Source organism: Mycteria americana, chromosome 1 (assembly GCF_035582795.1).
Source record: "Mycteria americana isolate JAX WOST 10 ecotype Jacksonville Zoo and Gardens chromosome 1, USCA_MyAme_1.0, whole genome shotgun sequence".
NCBI classification, from domain to species: Eukaryota; Metazoa; Chordata; class Aves; order Ciconiiformes; family Ciconiidae; genus Mycteria; species Mycteria americana.
Genome location: NC_134365.1, coordinates 74,126,166 through 74,143,732, shown reverse-complemented (window position 1 = coordinate 74,143,732; position 17,567 = coordinate 74,126,166). Strand labels below are relative to the sequence as shown.

General features: G+C 38.1%; 1 protein-coding gene across 1 annotated transcript in view; it reads right to left on the bottom strand.

Annotated features, from left to right (window-relative positions):
* Positions 1-2,845: 2,845 nt before the first annotated feature.
* BCAT1 (branched chain amino acid transaminase 1) overlaps positions 2,846-17,567 on the bottom strand; it is a 65,693-nt gene continuing 50,971 nt past the window's right edge. The window contains exons 9-11 of the mRNA XM_075505967.1: positions 15,706-15,846; positions 14,410-14,484; positions 2,846-10,324 (exon numbers count right to left, since the gene is read on the bottom strand). Of these exons, the coding sequence (XP_075362082.1) occupies positions 10,283-10,324; positions 14,410-14,484; positions 15,706-15,846 (258 nt within the window). The 3' untranslated portion in view covers positions 2,846-10,282. The remainder of the gene's footprint in view (positions 10,325-14,409; positions 14,485-15,705; positions 15,847-17,567) is intronic.

Here is a 17,567-nt window from a genome sequence, read left to right as displayed (position 1 = left end):
ATAAGAAGAGTGGAGCCATTCTCTTCATCATGCTCAGAGCATGAAAGTCAGCTCAAGTTAGGGTCTGAGCTAATACCAGTTGAATTTGAAGTTTCCACTGAAATTAGTGTTTCCACTGGCTCTGCTTGGTGATGATCTATGTAAACTTCACCTAAAAGGCAGGTAAGTCACAGTCTTTGTTTTCAGCTTAAGTGTGGTACACTAGATGAATTTCATCCCTGTCAAAATGAGAATCAGAACAGCCCTAGCTGTTTTACAGGTGATAGTGTTTCTGGTAGTGGCAGCCTCCCAGCATGTATTTAATTTGTATATCTATAAAGGGTGGGTATAAAATCACCTCCCTCGCACATACAAGCCTGCGAAGCACACACTTCTGTATCGTGACACAGCTTCAGCTGCACAGGCCTTATCTAGACCAGGGCTTTACCTACATCTGCCTTTGGGCAGACCCAGAGGGGTCCTTGAATACATGCTGTGTACTCAAGATGACTGGCCTGCTTGCTGAGCATTTACAAAACACCTGCTTCATAGATATTACCACATATCAAGTCAGTATTGACTTGATCAGCCTTTTGTTTGAAAGGCATATGTTTGGTAGACTATGAATATGCATATGTGTCTTAGACATGCAATTGTTATCTCACCCAAAAAGACAACAATTTAAAATATTTCATTATTAAGTTGCTTTGATAATATGTAGAGTGTCTAAAATTAAAGCGTGGGTGCATTTTACACAGTCTGTGGTTAGAACTGACCCATTTTAAACTATTGTTTTTCTGTTTATCCTTTAGAGTTAGGTATTGATCCCACAAATACTGAGTTTGGCTAGGATGCATATATGAATTTTCTTTACCTTGCTTTAAAAAAAGTTAGCCTACATTGCCATCAAAGTAAAGGATAAATGCCTATATACCACTAAGAGCATAAACTAACCAAAGTTGAACTTCAAAAAGAATTATTCCATGAGCAAGATGGGGGAAAAAAAAAAAGTTATAAAACAGAGGTTGTTCTGAAATCAATTCAGAAGAACATAATTTCTTTGCATGACCCACAAGAACTTATATGAGTTAAGATAAACTGTTTTGTCTTACATAACCTGGCATTGGCAATGCTCAGAATTCAATATCCTAAATTTGTACAGATACTGCATAATACCGCCTGCAGGTGAAGCAGGACAAACATTTTCTTACCTGGCATTAAAAATCATTCCCTCAGGAAAGAGAGAAGTAGACACCTTCCACATTCTTGTATTTTCTTTTACAAGTTCCTCATTGGAGAAGCATCCAGAACAACAAAGGTACTACTACAGAAAATTTTGCTCTTCTTAGCAACAGGGTAATTCTTTAGCAGGTCTCTTAAAATCACCACTGTGATGCCACGATATCAGACCACTGAGCAAAAGGAAAGGAAGAAGAAAAACTGAAATTCAACACTTTTGTTGATATACCCTCAAACCTGGCATTTCTAATTCTAATAATGACTGCCTATATTGGAATCCCCAACTTTGTTTCCTTGCCCTGTTTATATGTACAGGACACAGGTTTCTTCCTTCTGCTTTGTCCTCCCCCTGCATTATTTTAAAATGGATCTTTTTTGTCAGATTAACTTTACAAGACTATATATCCTAGATCAGAGTCCTCAGAATTGATACTCTCCATCCCCAAGAACACAGTGCTGGTGGTGGTACTGCAAGTGCTTTATTGAACAGAACTATTGCCAGCTACTGAGATGTTTCAAAAGGGAGGGAAAAAGGGGTCTTTTTAAGTTTTGCTAAAAGGCACAGGTCTGTCTGTCTCTGAAGCCCACTCAGCACCTTGTAGGATCAGTCCTCAAATTATTACTCCTTGGGATAAGCAAGTTTTGAAAGCTGTCTTACTGAAGCTCAAGCGAGATTTACGGTTAAGAAAGGTTCCCTTAGGATGAAAGTGGAGAGGCCAAAATACAGGAATAAAGTCTGATTCTGACAAGTTAGGCTCATTCTCCTAGCAGTAATTAACAACTCTTAGTACTTACCTGTCTACAGCTTCTTTAAAGTGTCCTGTATCCATGCCAGCTTTCTCTGAAGTCACTGAAAACCAAACTAGATGGAAAATTTACCCTGATGTGTACTTTACCACAGCATGGATCAGTACCACCTTTAACGACAATGTTCTCTGCACTGAAAAGGGGGAATATGTCAAGTTTTTTGGTAAATATAGCTACTACACATTGCAAATGTCAAGATTTTAATGACACTCACTTTTCATTGCTTTCCATCTTCAAAGGGCTTCCCATTGGCTGACATACTTTAGAGTAATGACTATTCAAAACTGCCCCGTGAAGTAAGTGCTCAAAGCATAAAGTTGTTTTCTGGCTTTCTTCTCTCCCTTGAGCTCATCGCCCCAAACCCCTTAGAATGGGGGCTGTATTCAATCACTGCTATATAGTCCTGGCATGTTAAAAGCTGTTTCATGACAACATAGTTAGCAGGTAGGTAGTTTTGCCGCTTGATTTGTCCAGCATTTTACTGTAAGTGCAACAACTGGCTCAGCCTCCAGGCTTGGCAGGGTAGATGCATGTCTGCCATTGTTAAGGCCTCATTCTTCCCTCTGAGTGTCATATCCTTAGACTTCAGTGGAAGCCAGAAGACAGAATACATGCTTTGCATTTTGACTATAGAGTTAGCTTATCTCTCACCACTTGCATCTTGCTTTGCTGTTCTTAAACACCACACTTCATTTGGTAATTCCTTTTTCTTTTAATCCAGCCTTCAAGAATGTATTTCATAACAGCTCCCATCTATGGGATAATTATGCTTGGTTAGCTGTACTCAACAGTGATGATTTCATAACATGCCACAAACAGGTGCCCATTAAATTCCTTTATTGGAGACAGAAACATTGCATAATTACAGATTTGATGAGGAAAACTGCAAATAGTATAGACTGTTTCTACTGCCAGCAAAATACAGTTATTACAGGATTTATAGACATACAAATATAAAGTGTTTCTTTCATGCCAGATGGTCTGTATGTAACAATGCCATTAGGAGCGCTTAATTGTGCTTCTACAAAACCTTTAGAGAAGAATGAGGTAGAGTTTCCTTTAGTTTATCCAGTATTTTTTCCACACATCTGTCCTTTACTGCTTTATATGCTCAGATCCTTGTAAAGTACCCAGTTAACTTTAACATTTGAGAAAACAGAGACCCTTCAGAGGTGTTTACTTCTCCCTCCTTAAGTTGCTAATTTCCCACTGCTTATATGCTACAATTTCGATAACTACTACTGCACCTTTCTTAATGCCTCGAAGGTCATGTAGATTGGGACATCTGTCCTTCCAAATTTACTGCTTTGACAGAAATTATTTGCAAATAGCTTCAGATAAAACTCTTACTTGTCTCCATCATGGCAAAGAACCTTTTACTTTCTGTCACTCTACTATAGCGGCCAAGCTAGAGTCCAACCCATCTCCCCAGGAGATGGAGGTAATAGATTCACTCTTTGTCAACATCCTCGACTACGGAATGGAGTTAATAATATTATTATATTTGTCTCCTACTTGCAGTTCTAGTCAACTACTGGGCCATTAGAAAATGAATATAAATTATGGGAACAGAACAGGCCACTGACCTGTACAAAACAGTTTCTGACTGTTGGATGATCTGGAGCATTACCTGTTTGCTTCGATCCAATATTTTAGTGTTTCGTAACATATAAAAGTGTGTTGCAGGTTTCAGTTAAGATATTAGGGCCCAAGTCATGAAAATGTAGGCACAGATGTAGGTATTTAAGCAACTGAATAAGAGCAGTCTTAAATAGCAATAGCAATCTACCATCCTGCTAGACATTTGGTATACCTGGGTAGTCTCTGTTTTGGACTGAATGAGAATGGTAATGATATTCTTCTGACCTCCTGTCTTGACTGACCTGATGGGTAATTTTACCCTCATTCCTTACCATGCTTGTTCTGGAAACAGAAGACTTTTCACTTTACTTTTTGCTCTGGCATTTGCTGCAAGCACTTAGTACTTACTAAAAACCCGAGAGTGCACTAGTAGGGTACAGTAAAGAAAAAACCTGTTATTTCACCTGAAGAGGTCACAAGTCTAGTGGTGACCAAATCATAACGAAGAGAGGATTTGGCATACAGGAAGAAGGTGATTACATAAAGAATAAGAATGTTTGCTTTCTTCTCATAACCTACTGAGACATGATAGTTTAAGATAATAGTTCAGTGATACTGTATCAGAATTCTAAAATGAATAGCAAAATTTTTATAAAAAGGTGCAAAATTTAAATGATTCCATGTTCGTATCTTGATCACTTTGATCATAAAATGAAAGAAAATCTGTTCCTCCAAGATAGTACCACCTGAGATAACTTCTGAGCTCTTCCATCTCACACTTAAATGAATGCTCTAAGCCTGGCAGAATCAAGTCCTGTAAAGCATTATTAAGAGAACCAGCTCTTAGAAATTTTCCCAACTCTTGCTTAGAAAAAAAGCACTATGCTTATTTTATCTACTATTCCCTGCATACCTCTTTGGTAAAAACCAAAAATGACCAGTGCTGGAAAACCATTTGGACACTGTAGTTAATTATTTCCACAAAGTTGTCTTCTCTTTTTCTACCTTAACTTTATCCAGCAGAAATTTTAAAGACTTTAAAATTCTATATCAAGGTCTTAAATCCTTCTTAAGATCTTCCTATGAACATGGAATTTAAGATTGTTTTTTTTAAAGCATGGCATGAGAATTCAGGATTGTGGTAAAAATCAGACACAATAAATTAAGTTTTAAGATAAGCAAACAGTATAATTCATGTTCAGAGAGAGGGACGAGGATCTAGCCATGCTGTTATTACTAGTGAATTTAAACACCATTATTTTTTGTAAATTTGGGTGTGGTTAACCTTGCTAGTGTGGTTAATGAGATTTATTTCTATCTGAGCTACTAATTCCAAAATTTTGTTCCAAATCTAAGGCTTGACTATTCTAATTCAATATTGTTACAAACCTGCTAAGCCCTAATGTACTTGACTGTTCTAGCTCAAGGTAACAGCTAAGTTAGTTTTGTTTATGGAGTTGGGGATATATTTGCCAACTGTGCTATAGATGGCACTCAGATTTTGCATAGTCAGGGAAAATATCCTGGAATTCCCACTACTAACCATCTTGCTTAAAGCAAGGCATGGACAGAAGGATTGCTACAACAGTATTTTTCACCAATGCAATACCAGTTCTCTCTTTTGCTATTATGACTAAAAATACAAATACTTATTAAGAAGTTACTTAGCTTAAATGATTTAGGACCTATGAATTATTTTTCCAAATCTTGAGGATACTGACAAAATACAGTAAAACACAGCTCTTTGACACTTCCCAATTGCTAAATATTGCAGTTCAGAAAATTTGTAGTCAAGATCAATAAAGAGGTCTCAGCGCTACATGACAAAGTGTACCTCTAGAATAGTTGTGATCTAATGACTCTACATTGAGAAGTGGAGATGAATTCTCTTCAAGATCTTTCTGTATGCTATTTTATATTCTCAGCTACATATTTTACTTGTTTATGGGTTCATACAGCAAACCTTAAATATATTTCTCATTCAAATAACATTTTTCTCCTGCATAATCAAGATACGTCTACTCTAAAGCAATCCTTGAAATACTGGACTTTACATGGCATCTTTCTCTGCTGCTTAAAAAGCTTTCTGGAAAGCTTATTTGATCTGTAGTAAAATAACTTTTTATGCAAAAGTTTGGATTAGAGTTAAAAGTGGTATAAGTGGTAGTACTACTACTCTGCACTTACAGAGAGGTTAGAGAACTTGTCCAGGGTCACAAAGTCAGTGGCAGTCTGTTCAGACATTACATGTGCAGGTGGTAAAGTGCAATTCTGATCCCTGAACACCTCCTGCAAGATGAACAAAACGCCTTTTTTTTTTTTTTTTTTGACTGTCACTACTGCTAAAAACAAAAAGAATGCAAACTTTGCTTAAATGGTCACTTTTAGATATGAGACTAAATGGCATCATGATAGGAGGCCAGGGAAAAGGGGCTGCAAATCTGTGTGGAAGGGAGAGAAAGACAGAAAGGAACGGCTCACCTCAGGGCACACTCAGCCATCACTTACACCTGCCCACCTCTCACTATATAAGCCTGCCACTAGAACATTAAAACTTACCATCAGTAGGGTGAATCCCATGCAGAGAGCGCCAATGTGCCATAGTCCGGCAGGCTGTGCTACCATCTCTGTATTCTATTTCATAGCAAGGCACTATCAACAGACAGTTCACACTAAGCAATCTGTTGAGATTATGCAGATTATTTTGGAGAGGCCACTGAATTCAAGAGGGTTCCTCCTCTAATCAGGCAGCTATGAGATCAGTCCTAGCTGTTTTTCTGTCTACCTCCTTGGAAGACCATGTATTAGTCATTTCAAATAACTTGCACTCCAAATGGCTCTTTCAAATACCATGTTTTTCCAAATTACCATTCTTCATGCCTGAGAAAAAATAAATATAAAATAAGTATAGAGGAGAGGATCAATGATATCTCTCTGTTGAATTAGGTAAACCCTAAACAAGGGTTTATCTAGAAAGGAGTGGAGGACAACTGCTTTTTGGCTTGAGATAGTTGAACAGGTGTAAACAATGGCTGGGCAGAGATCTCTCTCACTATCTTGCTTTTGTCTTATTAGACTTCCCTTCTATAGCCCAGAAAAATCATGTTTGCTTTGCACTGCTACAGACTGAACAGATTATCTACCTTAAGCAGGAACCTTTATTAGCATTCTCACCAGAGTCTGTCACTGCAAATTCTCAGCAAATTTGCCCTCATTGCATTTAAGAATCTAGTTAAGTAATGCCAGTTGCTGAAGCTCTTGGCATCAGAAAAGCTTGTATGAAATGCCAGTTTCATGAAAAGTTCTCTCATTTGAAGGACTTCTTTCCTATGCATGAATCATGCTCACCAAACTGAAAATTAAGGACATGCTCAATACTGAAAATAATAATCAAAAGAATGAAGGGGAGAAAAAGAACATACAAAAATTAGGGTTCATTATTATCATTTTAAAGTACCAGTGTTTGTAAAACATAAGCATGTGAAAGGCTGGATCTCATTTGATCAACCCAATTAAACATTAAATAATTGCAGCCAATTATGCAAATATCACGCAACAATATTAATTTGTTGATCTTTTTTGAACAGTCTCAAATTCTCCTAATGTTAGACTATCTCATGTCTTAAATGATCAATTAGCAGAACCATAACTAAGTGATGAAGAATGGATAATTGCCTAGTTATGACATACCATACTCTTTCTATGTAAATCTGTTGCAATTAAACAAACAGGGCACATGGAGAAAAGATGTGCAGATGTTCTTTTACAATCTATTATTAGCTCAGGGAATACCACAGTTCCCTCCTAAATTTTACAGGCAAAAATAGGGAGAATGCAATACCAAATATTCACTATTATTTACATATATTATTTCTTTCCTTTGGTTAACAGGATAAAAAAGCAGAATGCAGAATGCAGGGTAGGACTGCATGCAACATCAGAAGAATTTCTTACGTTATACTGACCCATCAGCCCCCTTATTTAGGTTTGAAAGTTTAAAATCTAGAACCTATTCACCTGGATCCCATTTGGAAACAAGCACAACTTTGAGTTGACACAGCCAGAGTAAAGCAATTAACCGATGTTAAAGACAACAGTTAACACACACACACTACATGTTTTTGTTCTTCTCTGCTAGAAAAGTCTACGCATTTCTGTGGGTCATTCCAGTTTCAACTCTCATAATTTTGAAGTCTCCATCAGCTCAAAACATGCAGTAAAAAAAAAAGGTGTCTCTCTGGTCAGTGCAGGGAACAGTGCAAACCCCAATAAATGAAACCACCTGGTTTCCTCACATTAAATTACTTGCATCCAATTTAAGAAGAGTTTTACACAACTTTTAGGTTTACACCTGCAGTAAAATAATTCTTCTAACTGGTCCTTATTCATTCTGACTAGTGAATAGATTACTGCTGGTATACTGATGCCTTCATGGGGAGTTTTGATATGATACCTGTCAACTCTATCAACAGCCTGAGATGTTAAGGTATCACACAACCACTTTGCCATGCATCTGAAGTTAGATATTTCCACTTTTCCTTTTGCTGCTAAATTTAAGATGTACATAAGGGGATAGATTAGATAGTTCAGTAACAGGAAGCCACATGTGGTTGCTCATTACATAATCTTTAGAGAGCTCCATGCCACACTCCAGCTAAAGGCACTCTTTAGTTACGATACTTGTCTCATTGGATAAAACTCTCTACCCCACATTGCATCTTGACATATTCCCCATGTTAATTTTTCCACCCATCTAATTAAACAAAAAGAAAGACTACCAGCAGCTTATAATACATAGTAAGATACCGAATGAAGACCAGCACACAATACAGATTCAAATGGTCAGAAAAGCAGACACACAATTCTATTGCTACTGTAAGTGAAACAACATTTTGTGCTTGCAGTTGTATTATAAAGAGAAAACTGTCAAACAAATTTTAACAATGGTTACATTGTCAGAGAGAACCTTCAACTGTTCTTCATTAAACGATCAGATTGGACTGCAGTGAAAGATAGTAAAAGTCATGATTTAAGGGAGCAAAAGAAAGTGATGGCTAAGTAGGGGTTGTCTTTAAAATCTGACCAAAAATGAACAGGAAAGCCGTAAGGCTACTTTTTAGCAGCTCTGTAAGGCATGGATGATCTATTAGAAATTATATTTTGCCTTTTTAAACTACGTTAACAAATGCCAGTAACTACAAAGGACTTACAAAGCATGGGAGAGATACTGTCGGGTCTTAAAAAAAAAATAAAGTGCTAAATATTTCCCTTAATACTGGTGCATCTCTACTGGAAACTATGGCAATAAATGTTTCACTTTTACTTCATATAGGACTCCACTAGTGTCAATAAAGTTCCACCAGTTTTACACTGAAGTAGCACTTTGGAACACTGACACAGAATATGGTGAACCTTTTTGGCAAGAGATATCTTAAAGCTGTTCGACAAAGCTGTGTGCAAAAAGAGAAAGCTAATAAATATTACAGTATGATTGCTAGTGAACATTTGCAGAAGTTATTTCCCTAACTATGGGCTACATACTCTATATTGCTTCCAAATAGTATCAAGCCTGCATATGAGACAGTACCGGTATATGAAGAAGTATATGCTTAATCAGATTGAAACTAGGGTTTGAATGAAATCTTTCCTTCTTGTGCTAAATATTTTCTGTTGACCACACAGCTTGTTCCTTAATAGGAAGGCCCTATTAAAGTACACGTGTGTCAACGGAGGCTGGATACATTTCACAGCGAGTGGTGAAGGGGACAAGAAAAACATTTTGGTGATCTAAATTACATTACTGGATGATGAAAGAAATTCCTCAATCCAAAGGTTTGGTTGCTGTGAAGAGTGGTTCAACTTTCACAGACGCAGTTCTCTAATCTTATTTTCTAGACATTCACCTGGAAGGCAACACTGTCTGCAGTGCCCATTTCTGTGCTAGGCCAGATAAAGAGTAATTCTTGTCTCAGCAGGGCCTGACTCAGCCCTGTAAATCATGTATGGAAGCACGTATTCAACTATTAGAGAGGTATGCACTGCCCAAGCAGCCACTGCATATACCCACGGAGGAAAAGGCAATAGGCCAACAGGGACCATATTGCAGGCTAGATCGACTCAAGAGAATTTTGGCCTAAAGGACAGAGCTGTTATTTGACAGAGTATGCATGAGGGGATCTAGAGGGCTATGCAAACTCAGGGATCTCCCATACAAGCAGAGTATGAAAGGAAAGAGCATATGGCTAAACTTAATTGTTTCCCGAATGCAGAGCAAAAGGCAGAATAATGTCAATAGAACCCTGTGGCCAGCTAACAGGCAACATCTTCGTGTTATATGACAACGTGCTCTGCTGGTGATGGCAGTTAAAACAAACCAAACTGAAGAGCAGTTGAAGAGCATTTTACAAGTTTTCAGACTGTACATAAGACACAAGGAGGCACTAAGAAAACTATCAGGAAAGTTCTATTGCTAACGTTTAGCACCTCTACCAAGAAGACAGGCTTCTACCAACAGGATTACAGTAGAAATCAAAATGATTGTGTTCACATTCGCTGGATTGTGGAAACAATCATCCTGGGGAGCAAATTGATACAGAAACTATGCTACGCACAGGCAGCTACAGAAGTTGTCATTATTCATGTCTGTTCTGTCTGGAGGGTCTGAACTCGTCCACCTTCACGACACCAGCACTGCCCAATCACTGTCTTCTCTTCCATACTGAAACAAAGCAAAAACGGATTTTAAGAATAAAAGTTAAAAGTAACAGTGTACAATTATGATAACTTCTTAGGTCTATCCTCAGAAAGATTCATATCCACCACCCCGATAGTAGCTTACATTATTTCTTATGACTTTACTTCTGTCTTTGATTTGAGCGAAGCCTAAAGGCAGCTTGAAGCTTTATCCATCTTCCAATAAGTAGACTAGGAAGGGGCGATACTGATACTCACTAGAGATGATATGGAATAGTCCTGCTTCACTAGAGCTTTCCATCAATTTAATACAGTTATTCCCTGAGGTCAGTTCACTAATTCGTTCATAAGTATGCCACTGCTCAAGCTCCAATAAACAGACACATTTGGTTTTATTTCTTTTTATTTTCAAGGTGGCTTTTTATTACAGCATTCTGATTGAATGTGAAATAAAACCCATCACAAATACCACAGAGTACAATTAGAGAGAGTTGTAACCCAAATAAAACAAGTCATCTTTCCATACGCAAACCAACAGGATCACCAGGAAGAAATGAATGCACTTTAAAGGGTATAGCAAAAGCATGTTTATTCTCAAAGCATGGAATGCAAAACCACAAAAACATCTCAGTGGTATTTCAGTGAGTGTATTCCCAGAGAAAAGAATCTCATCTCTAAATCTTCTAACTCAAGCGGTTATAGAAGACAGTGTACTATGACTAATTCATTCATAAGCACACCATTACTGTATACAATGTAAATGATTTAATCTAAAATCTTTATCAGCCTTTAGTAATCATGATTTCCATTCAGTGACATGAAGGGAAATGTATATCGCAGTGCTACTACTGTCTCTCTCAATCAGCATGAGAAATGGAATCAGTTCTGCCCATGAGTTTCTAATTTGTCACTCTAGCTCTAGTTCCACTGGACAGCTGTTCAAAGAAATCCTGTTGAACACAGAAGACTTGCAAAAGAACAATGAGCAGCATGAAAACAGACTTGGAAACACAATAATGAAGATAATCTGAAAATGTTTAAAAAGCATGTATTGTACACAAGGGAATCGGTATAATGATATTGGATATGGAGCCCTGCACCTCGTGGTCACAGGTTCAAATGCAGGACAATGTCGGTACTGAGAATTTTTACTTTTTTACAAATGTCCATTGTCCAACATGAAATGGATACATTGCCCTAGTTCAAGCAACAGCTCAGCACAGAGACCAAAGCTGTGTTTGGCTGTAATTTCCATTGCATTTTATTCTTCAGAACTTGAATGTTCTTTGGAATAACAGCCTCAGTCTGTCCAAATGATATGACAATAGTCCAATGATACTGCAAACAGATACTTTTTTCCCCTTCCTGGTAGAATATATAAGAGATCTTTGTGAAAGATCCTGAAAACTCCCCTGACATTTTAAGAATATTATATATTCCATTTTGTGTGTTGCAGCATTGTTTTCTGTATGACAACCTGGGGTCCATTTGGATATGAGCTCATCTCTCCACCGGTAGAAAAGTGCAGAAACACAATCAGCAACCACTGAATGACTCTTAAAAGGCTAAGCAGACATCATTCATTTTAAAATCATGTTTCTAACGATGAAGTGTTCTAACTCTCCTGGCTTTTTTAAAGAAGGAAGAAAACCCAGAAGTAAACATTTATATAAGTCCAGCACTTTCCAGGAGTGATGGATTCACTCTTGGCATGTAACTAACGAACACATGGTATGTACATAGTTGAAAGGTGAAAAGGTCCATAGGAGGCATGGAGGAAGCCTCGGGGAGCAGGATGGATCAATTTGTCTTAATAATCCACTCACTATCTATTGGCTAAGGGAGAAAGACACATATTCCAGTGTTGTCTTCTGAAACAGAATTCTGGGTTTCACAAGCCATTCTTTAGAGAAGGCACTTGCTTGTCTCATGACACAAACTGCTAAGGCAGTACCTACTTCCACATGTAACACTCAACAAGGTGCTAAAACTGGCCTCAACTCTTTCTGATGCTGAGCTGTTCCATGACTGCAATTAGAAGTCATCAGTGGAGACTCAAACTGATCACAAATTGTTGAAGGCCCTAACATATATTGCAAAAGCATCACCCAGACATCAGAAGACAACACAGGAGTTACACAAGTGCTTTTAGACATTAAAGATAGGTATTTGACATACTAACAAGATGGCTTTAATACAGAGCAGAGAGCTACGGAACCAGTGATCAGTATGTATCACAATGAAAAGTGTATAATAAGTCTGGACATATGACAACAAAAAATCAAGTGATGGACACCAACTGTTATTTTAGATAGGTATATCAGGTACTTGGGATGAGAAAGATGAAATAAAACTGTGGTATGTAGTGGGATTCTTGAGAAAGGCTGCTCTGTATTCTCATATAGTAAGATGATAAAAATGTTACATGTAACTGAGCTGGGAACATGGAATACTAAGCCTCTCCTTCCCCTCAACAAGTAATAAAATCTAGAACCAAAGGTGCCTATGCTTCTTCCTAGCTGTCAGTCCTACTGTTTGAAGAGAAAGACCCAGATCCCAAGCCATTACAGTTGCCACAGCTGAAACAACAGAAACATGATGGGGGCGTGTCTCTTTTTGCCTCCAGGAAAGTTGGCTCAGCCAGCAACACAAAGGTACCAGAATATCAGGAATTCTTTCCTCCCTGAGTTGCAGCCAGAAATGTCCAATACTATTCTAAAGAACAAGAGATGCTGATCCCATGTCATCCTCCTAGTGAAGAACAGTCAAGTGGTCTTGCATTTGAGCTACAACTCTTGGGGGGGGCAGGGAGTAGTTATGCTGGAGACCAGCAGCTGTGAAAGGTAAAAATATGTAGAGAAACAAGAGTACACAAGAACCACCAAAATGATATGAGATGGCCTGACTTCCCCTTGTCTAAGAATGCTTCATCCTACTTGAATTAAGCAATAAAGAAGCCACAATGAATAGCAATGGATTTAAACCTGGACTGCAATATAGCACAAAACACTGAATAAATAACATTACATAAATGAACCTGCTTATCATGGGATTTTAGGTGGGTCAACATATGACAGCAGACTGCAATTCATGAGTAGTTTTTGTTTGGGGTCTCATCAGAAGAACCCTGTGTCACATTATTTCTACACGCTAGTAAAGGGCCTGTAAAATAGAAAGAAAAATCCATTTTAGGATTCTTTCTTAAAAAGTTCTAATTATTATATGGGATTCATAGAGTTGCTATGTGGTGCAGTACATCTCACAATCTTTCAGGAAGATTTTTAGTTCAGAGCTTACTGGCAGGAAGATAAAAATTTTAGTAGCAAATCTAAGAACATCTTGAGCCAAAAGCTAAGAATGTAGAACTGTAAGCATCAGACTTGATTTGAAGAAATCATGGCAATACTGCCAAGCAGCTGCTATCAGATCTTAAATAAAGGGCCTTGTAACTTGCCAAGACCTACTCCTATCTCCAAATCCCCCACACCATAAACTACACTAAATAAGGAAAAGAAAATGGGCAACTAAAATAAGAAGGGCCATCACGTGCTGCTCATTGACTTTACCTGAAATGGTATTGACTTGACCTGAAAAGGTCAAGCACAGATTCCAAATAGACTTTGATATTTAGAAAATCACAGAGGAAGGAACTGTTTTAAGAACAAGAAGTGACCATGTGATTGGAAAGATGCTGAGAAACAGAAATGATGATCAGTTGGCTGCACCCAGTGAGTGCTTACTACTTCACCCATCTCTTTATTGATTAGCCTACATTCATTTGTGATAGTGGTTATTAAGATGCTTCATAATGCTATTCTTTCCCTTAAAAGGGAACATGTAACAACAGGACTGGATTTCACTGATAGCATTAATATCTTACAACTCTCATTCAGCTTCCAAGATGAACAAGGAAAAAAACGTATCACTCTCCATCCATATCATACTTTCTCAAGGGAAAAAAAAATTGATAGAATAACCACACCAAACAAAAGAGCTTATATTATTATTTAATGGTGCCTATAGCACCACTATTAAAAAGATTATTTTCCAATAATTTCAAATGTTCACCTTTTATTATTTTATCTGGTTAAAGAACAGGAAGCACCTTACCTGGATATCACTCAGCTTATTCAGAAAACGGGTTGTTAACTGAGGTCCATTCTCCATAGTTGGAATGTGCAAATGCTGACAGTGAATAAAGAAAAGGGGAGGGGGGGAGAGGAGGAGAGAGGAGGGGGAGAGAGAGAGAATAACATGTAGTAACATGTAATAATAGCTTTATATACATAGGAATACCTTAGGGTCTCCAGGAATTTTAATAAATATTTATATAAGCTTTCTTGCCCTCCTTACAACTAGGCAAGACTGTTGTAATGTTTTTTATAGGAGGGCATGCTGAGCCAGTGAAAAGTTAGATTAGTTGAACTGTTACGCTGTTTTTAAACAAAGGCTAATCTAAGCCTTCCAAAAGATCTGTCCAAAACAGAGGGTATATTGTACAGGCAAGAGTAGTAACACTCTTATATACAGTATTTCATTTCAAAGTACATCAGTAAATACATATACAGTATTTCATTTCAAAGTACATCATGTAGAACACAACAGGTACATTTATAGTACTTATCACTCAGCACCTTGATGTCTCTCATATTATCTTAGCATCTGGTAATATCAGTCCATGTATTCCATCTTATTAATTCAAGAATTATCACCTAACAGACATTTACTGTACTTGTCATATTTAATGGAACAAGGCACATTCATATATGCAGCTGCAATAACCCAGCCTTCTGAACTAACTTTGTGCTGGCTAAATAGCATCAAGGCAGCTTAATAGTCTGAATGCCTGTGGAATTCCACCTGTGCAGGAGAAATCACCCATACGGTGTATAGCAGGTGGAAGCAGCTGTGCACCCTCCTGAAACAGCTCTTCTATCAGAGCTGGGTTGCCTGCAATGAGGGGTGAAGAAGAGATGAACTTGAGAAGGAAAGAATTCAGTGGCTCAGAGACTTGGTTCCCTGTGAAAGTCTTTTCTCTCCTCGCCTTTCCCAGGTGCCTTAACTTTGGAAAAAGTGTTCAATAAAATAAATGTGGGAGAATGTATTTTTCTATATTTTTAAACAGGCTGGGAGCTGGGAACTCCCCCCCACCCAGGAATTGAGATTTTATCATTTTAAGTATTAAAAAACCCCAGAAGACGAGAGGGAAAGTTCTTTTCTGACAACATAGCAGTAACTCACTTGGGAAACAACATACTGACACTGTTCATCTTTCCAGGAGCCTCTGGCAGCGCTCCTTTTCTATCTCACTTGCTTTTTTGCTTCAGCTGCAATTAATTATGATAAAATTCTGAAGAAAGAAGGAAAGGGGGGGGGGGGGGGGGGGGGGAAGAGAGATTTTCTTACCTTGCCTTTGTATAAAATTTTAGAGATAGGACATACAACACAAGCTGTTCCAGCCCCAAACATCTCCTTTACTCTGTTCTCTTCCAAGGCAGCTCTCAGGTCACTCATGGTGATGTATCGCTCAGACACTTTAAATTCTCCCTGCACAAAAAGAATCAACCATAAAAACTGTAAAAAGTTTAAAAATGGTTTGTATTTTTGTTTTCCGTGTTGAAACATCTCTAATAGAACTATTAGCCTAGTGGCAATCAGTCAAGTTTTGGCTGTGATCATGTGATCTTTTCAAACCTCCTAGTATCACACAAGATAGACTCTAATCAAAAGAATAACCTTCAAGGAAGCCAGTGGTTTGCCACTGATGATTAAACAACGCTGATGATTAAGTGGCACTTCCCTCTGATTTGGTACAGAATATCAATATTGCATTAGGGAATAACACAGAATTTGTCATGGGTTATGTGACACAGGATCTGACTACTCATGGTCTCTAGCATGCTAGAGTTTGTACAAAAATTACTCTATTATGTCAAGAGAGATTTGCATCCCACTCTCAGACAATTCCTAAGCAAAATACATTCTGTTAATTCCACCTGCGATGCCAACTAGATGTGATATATTTCTTTAATCCCTGGTGAAATTTCACACTGTAACCTGCACACAGCTGTCACATACAAAAATTAACTGTACTGCAGGTATGAGTAAAGCAATTCACATTGGACAGTCTTAACATAGGAAGTGTTTTACCTTCTACAAGCGTTGAAGAAATCAAAGCAACTTATTGAATGCATAGCAACTGATTGAGGGGACATGTTTAAAGAACAAAAACAAACACCAAACTGAAATTTTCATTTCATGGATTTATGTGGACTTTATTGTCCTATCAGACCAAACTAAAGCTTAGCCCTTGTTTATATGCAAGCTTTTTAACATGAAACAGAGGTGCTTATGATAGCAGAAAACATGATTAGCTCTGGACAGGATAGTATCTGGAGAGAGAGGCAGGGACACCATGTAAGCAGAGTTTCAGATAGGTTAGGGAACAGAGGTCAGGAAGAAGAGAACAACCTTTGTGAGAGTAGAAGACACCTAATTATTCAAGAGGACTGAGGTGAGAGTCTGGTATCTCACAAACAAGCTTTATCAACTGGGAATACCTGTCTGTCTTGTAAAGGAGATGGGACTGAGAAGTGTGCATGCATATCTGCACTAGGGGAGTACCAATATGAATAAAAACGCGTAAGAGTTCAGTGCAGGTCAACAAATGGCACATATGTGCCACGAAGTACATGCCTAGCTCTCTTCACTGCAAATTAGATATAAGTGATATAACTGTGAACTGTATTTCAGGAAGTCTTTCAGCTACAGGTGGTTGGAAGCTGAGTTAATACCAGGGGGAAAGTATCACACATGCCTGTGTTATTCCTGTTACTCCTCCCTGAACATAAGCCTGGCCAAAACCAGGAGACAGGATACTGGGCTTGATGAGCCTTTGGCTGTATAGTATTCTTATCCAAGCCGCAATAAAACCTTTGAATACAGTACAGGCAGAGTGAACAGTTTGCTGCATTTCAAGATATGAGGTAGTCCCAAGTGTCCAAATAAGTACTTGGATGGCTACACTACAGAACTGGAATCTGGAAGCAGACAGATGACTTCAAGACTGTGGCTGGATTTTAGGCTGCATGCTAGTTATTAGAAATAAGGGTGGAACCATGAGAACTAAGTGGAGAAATAGTGTGCTGATGACTGAAGTATAGCTGTGGTCATGCACGATAATTGTTTGTTTCCTTGCTTTAAGTTGCTGGTACCAGTGGATTTAATGAGAATTTTCATGTTAAATACTACACGGAGCTACTTTAACA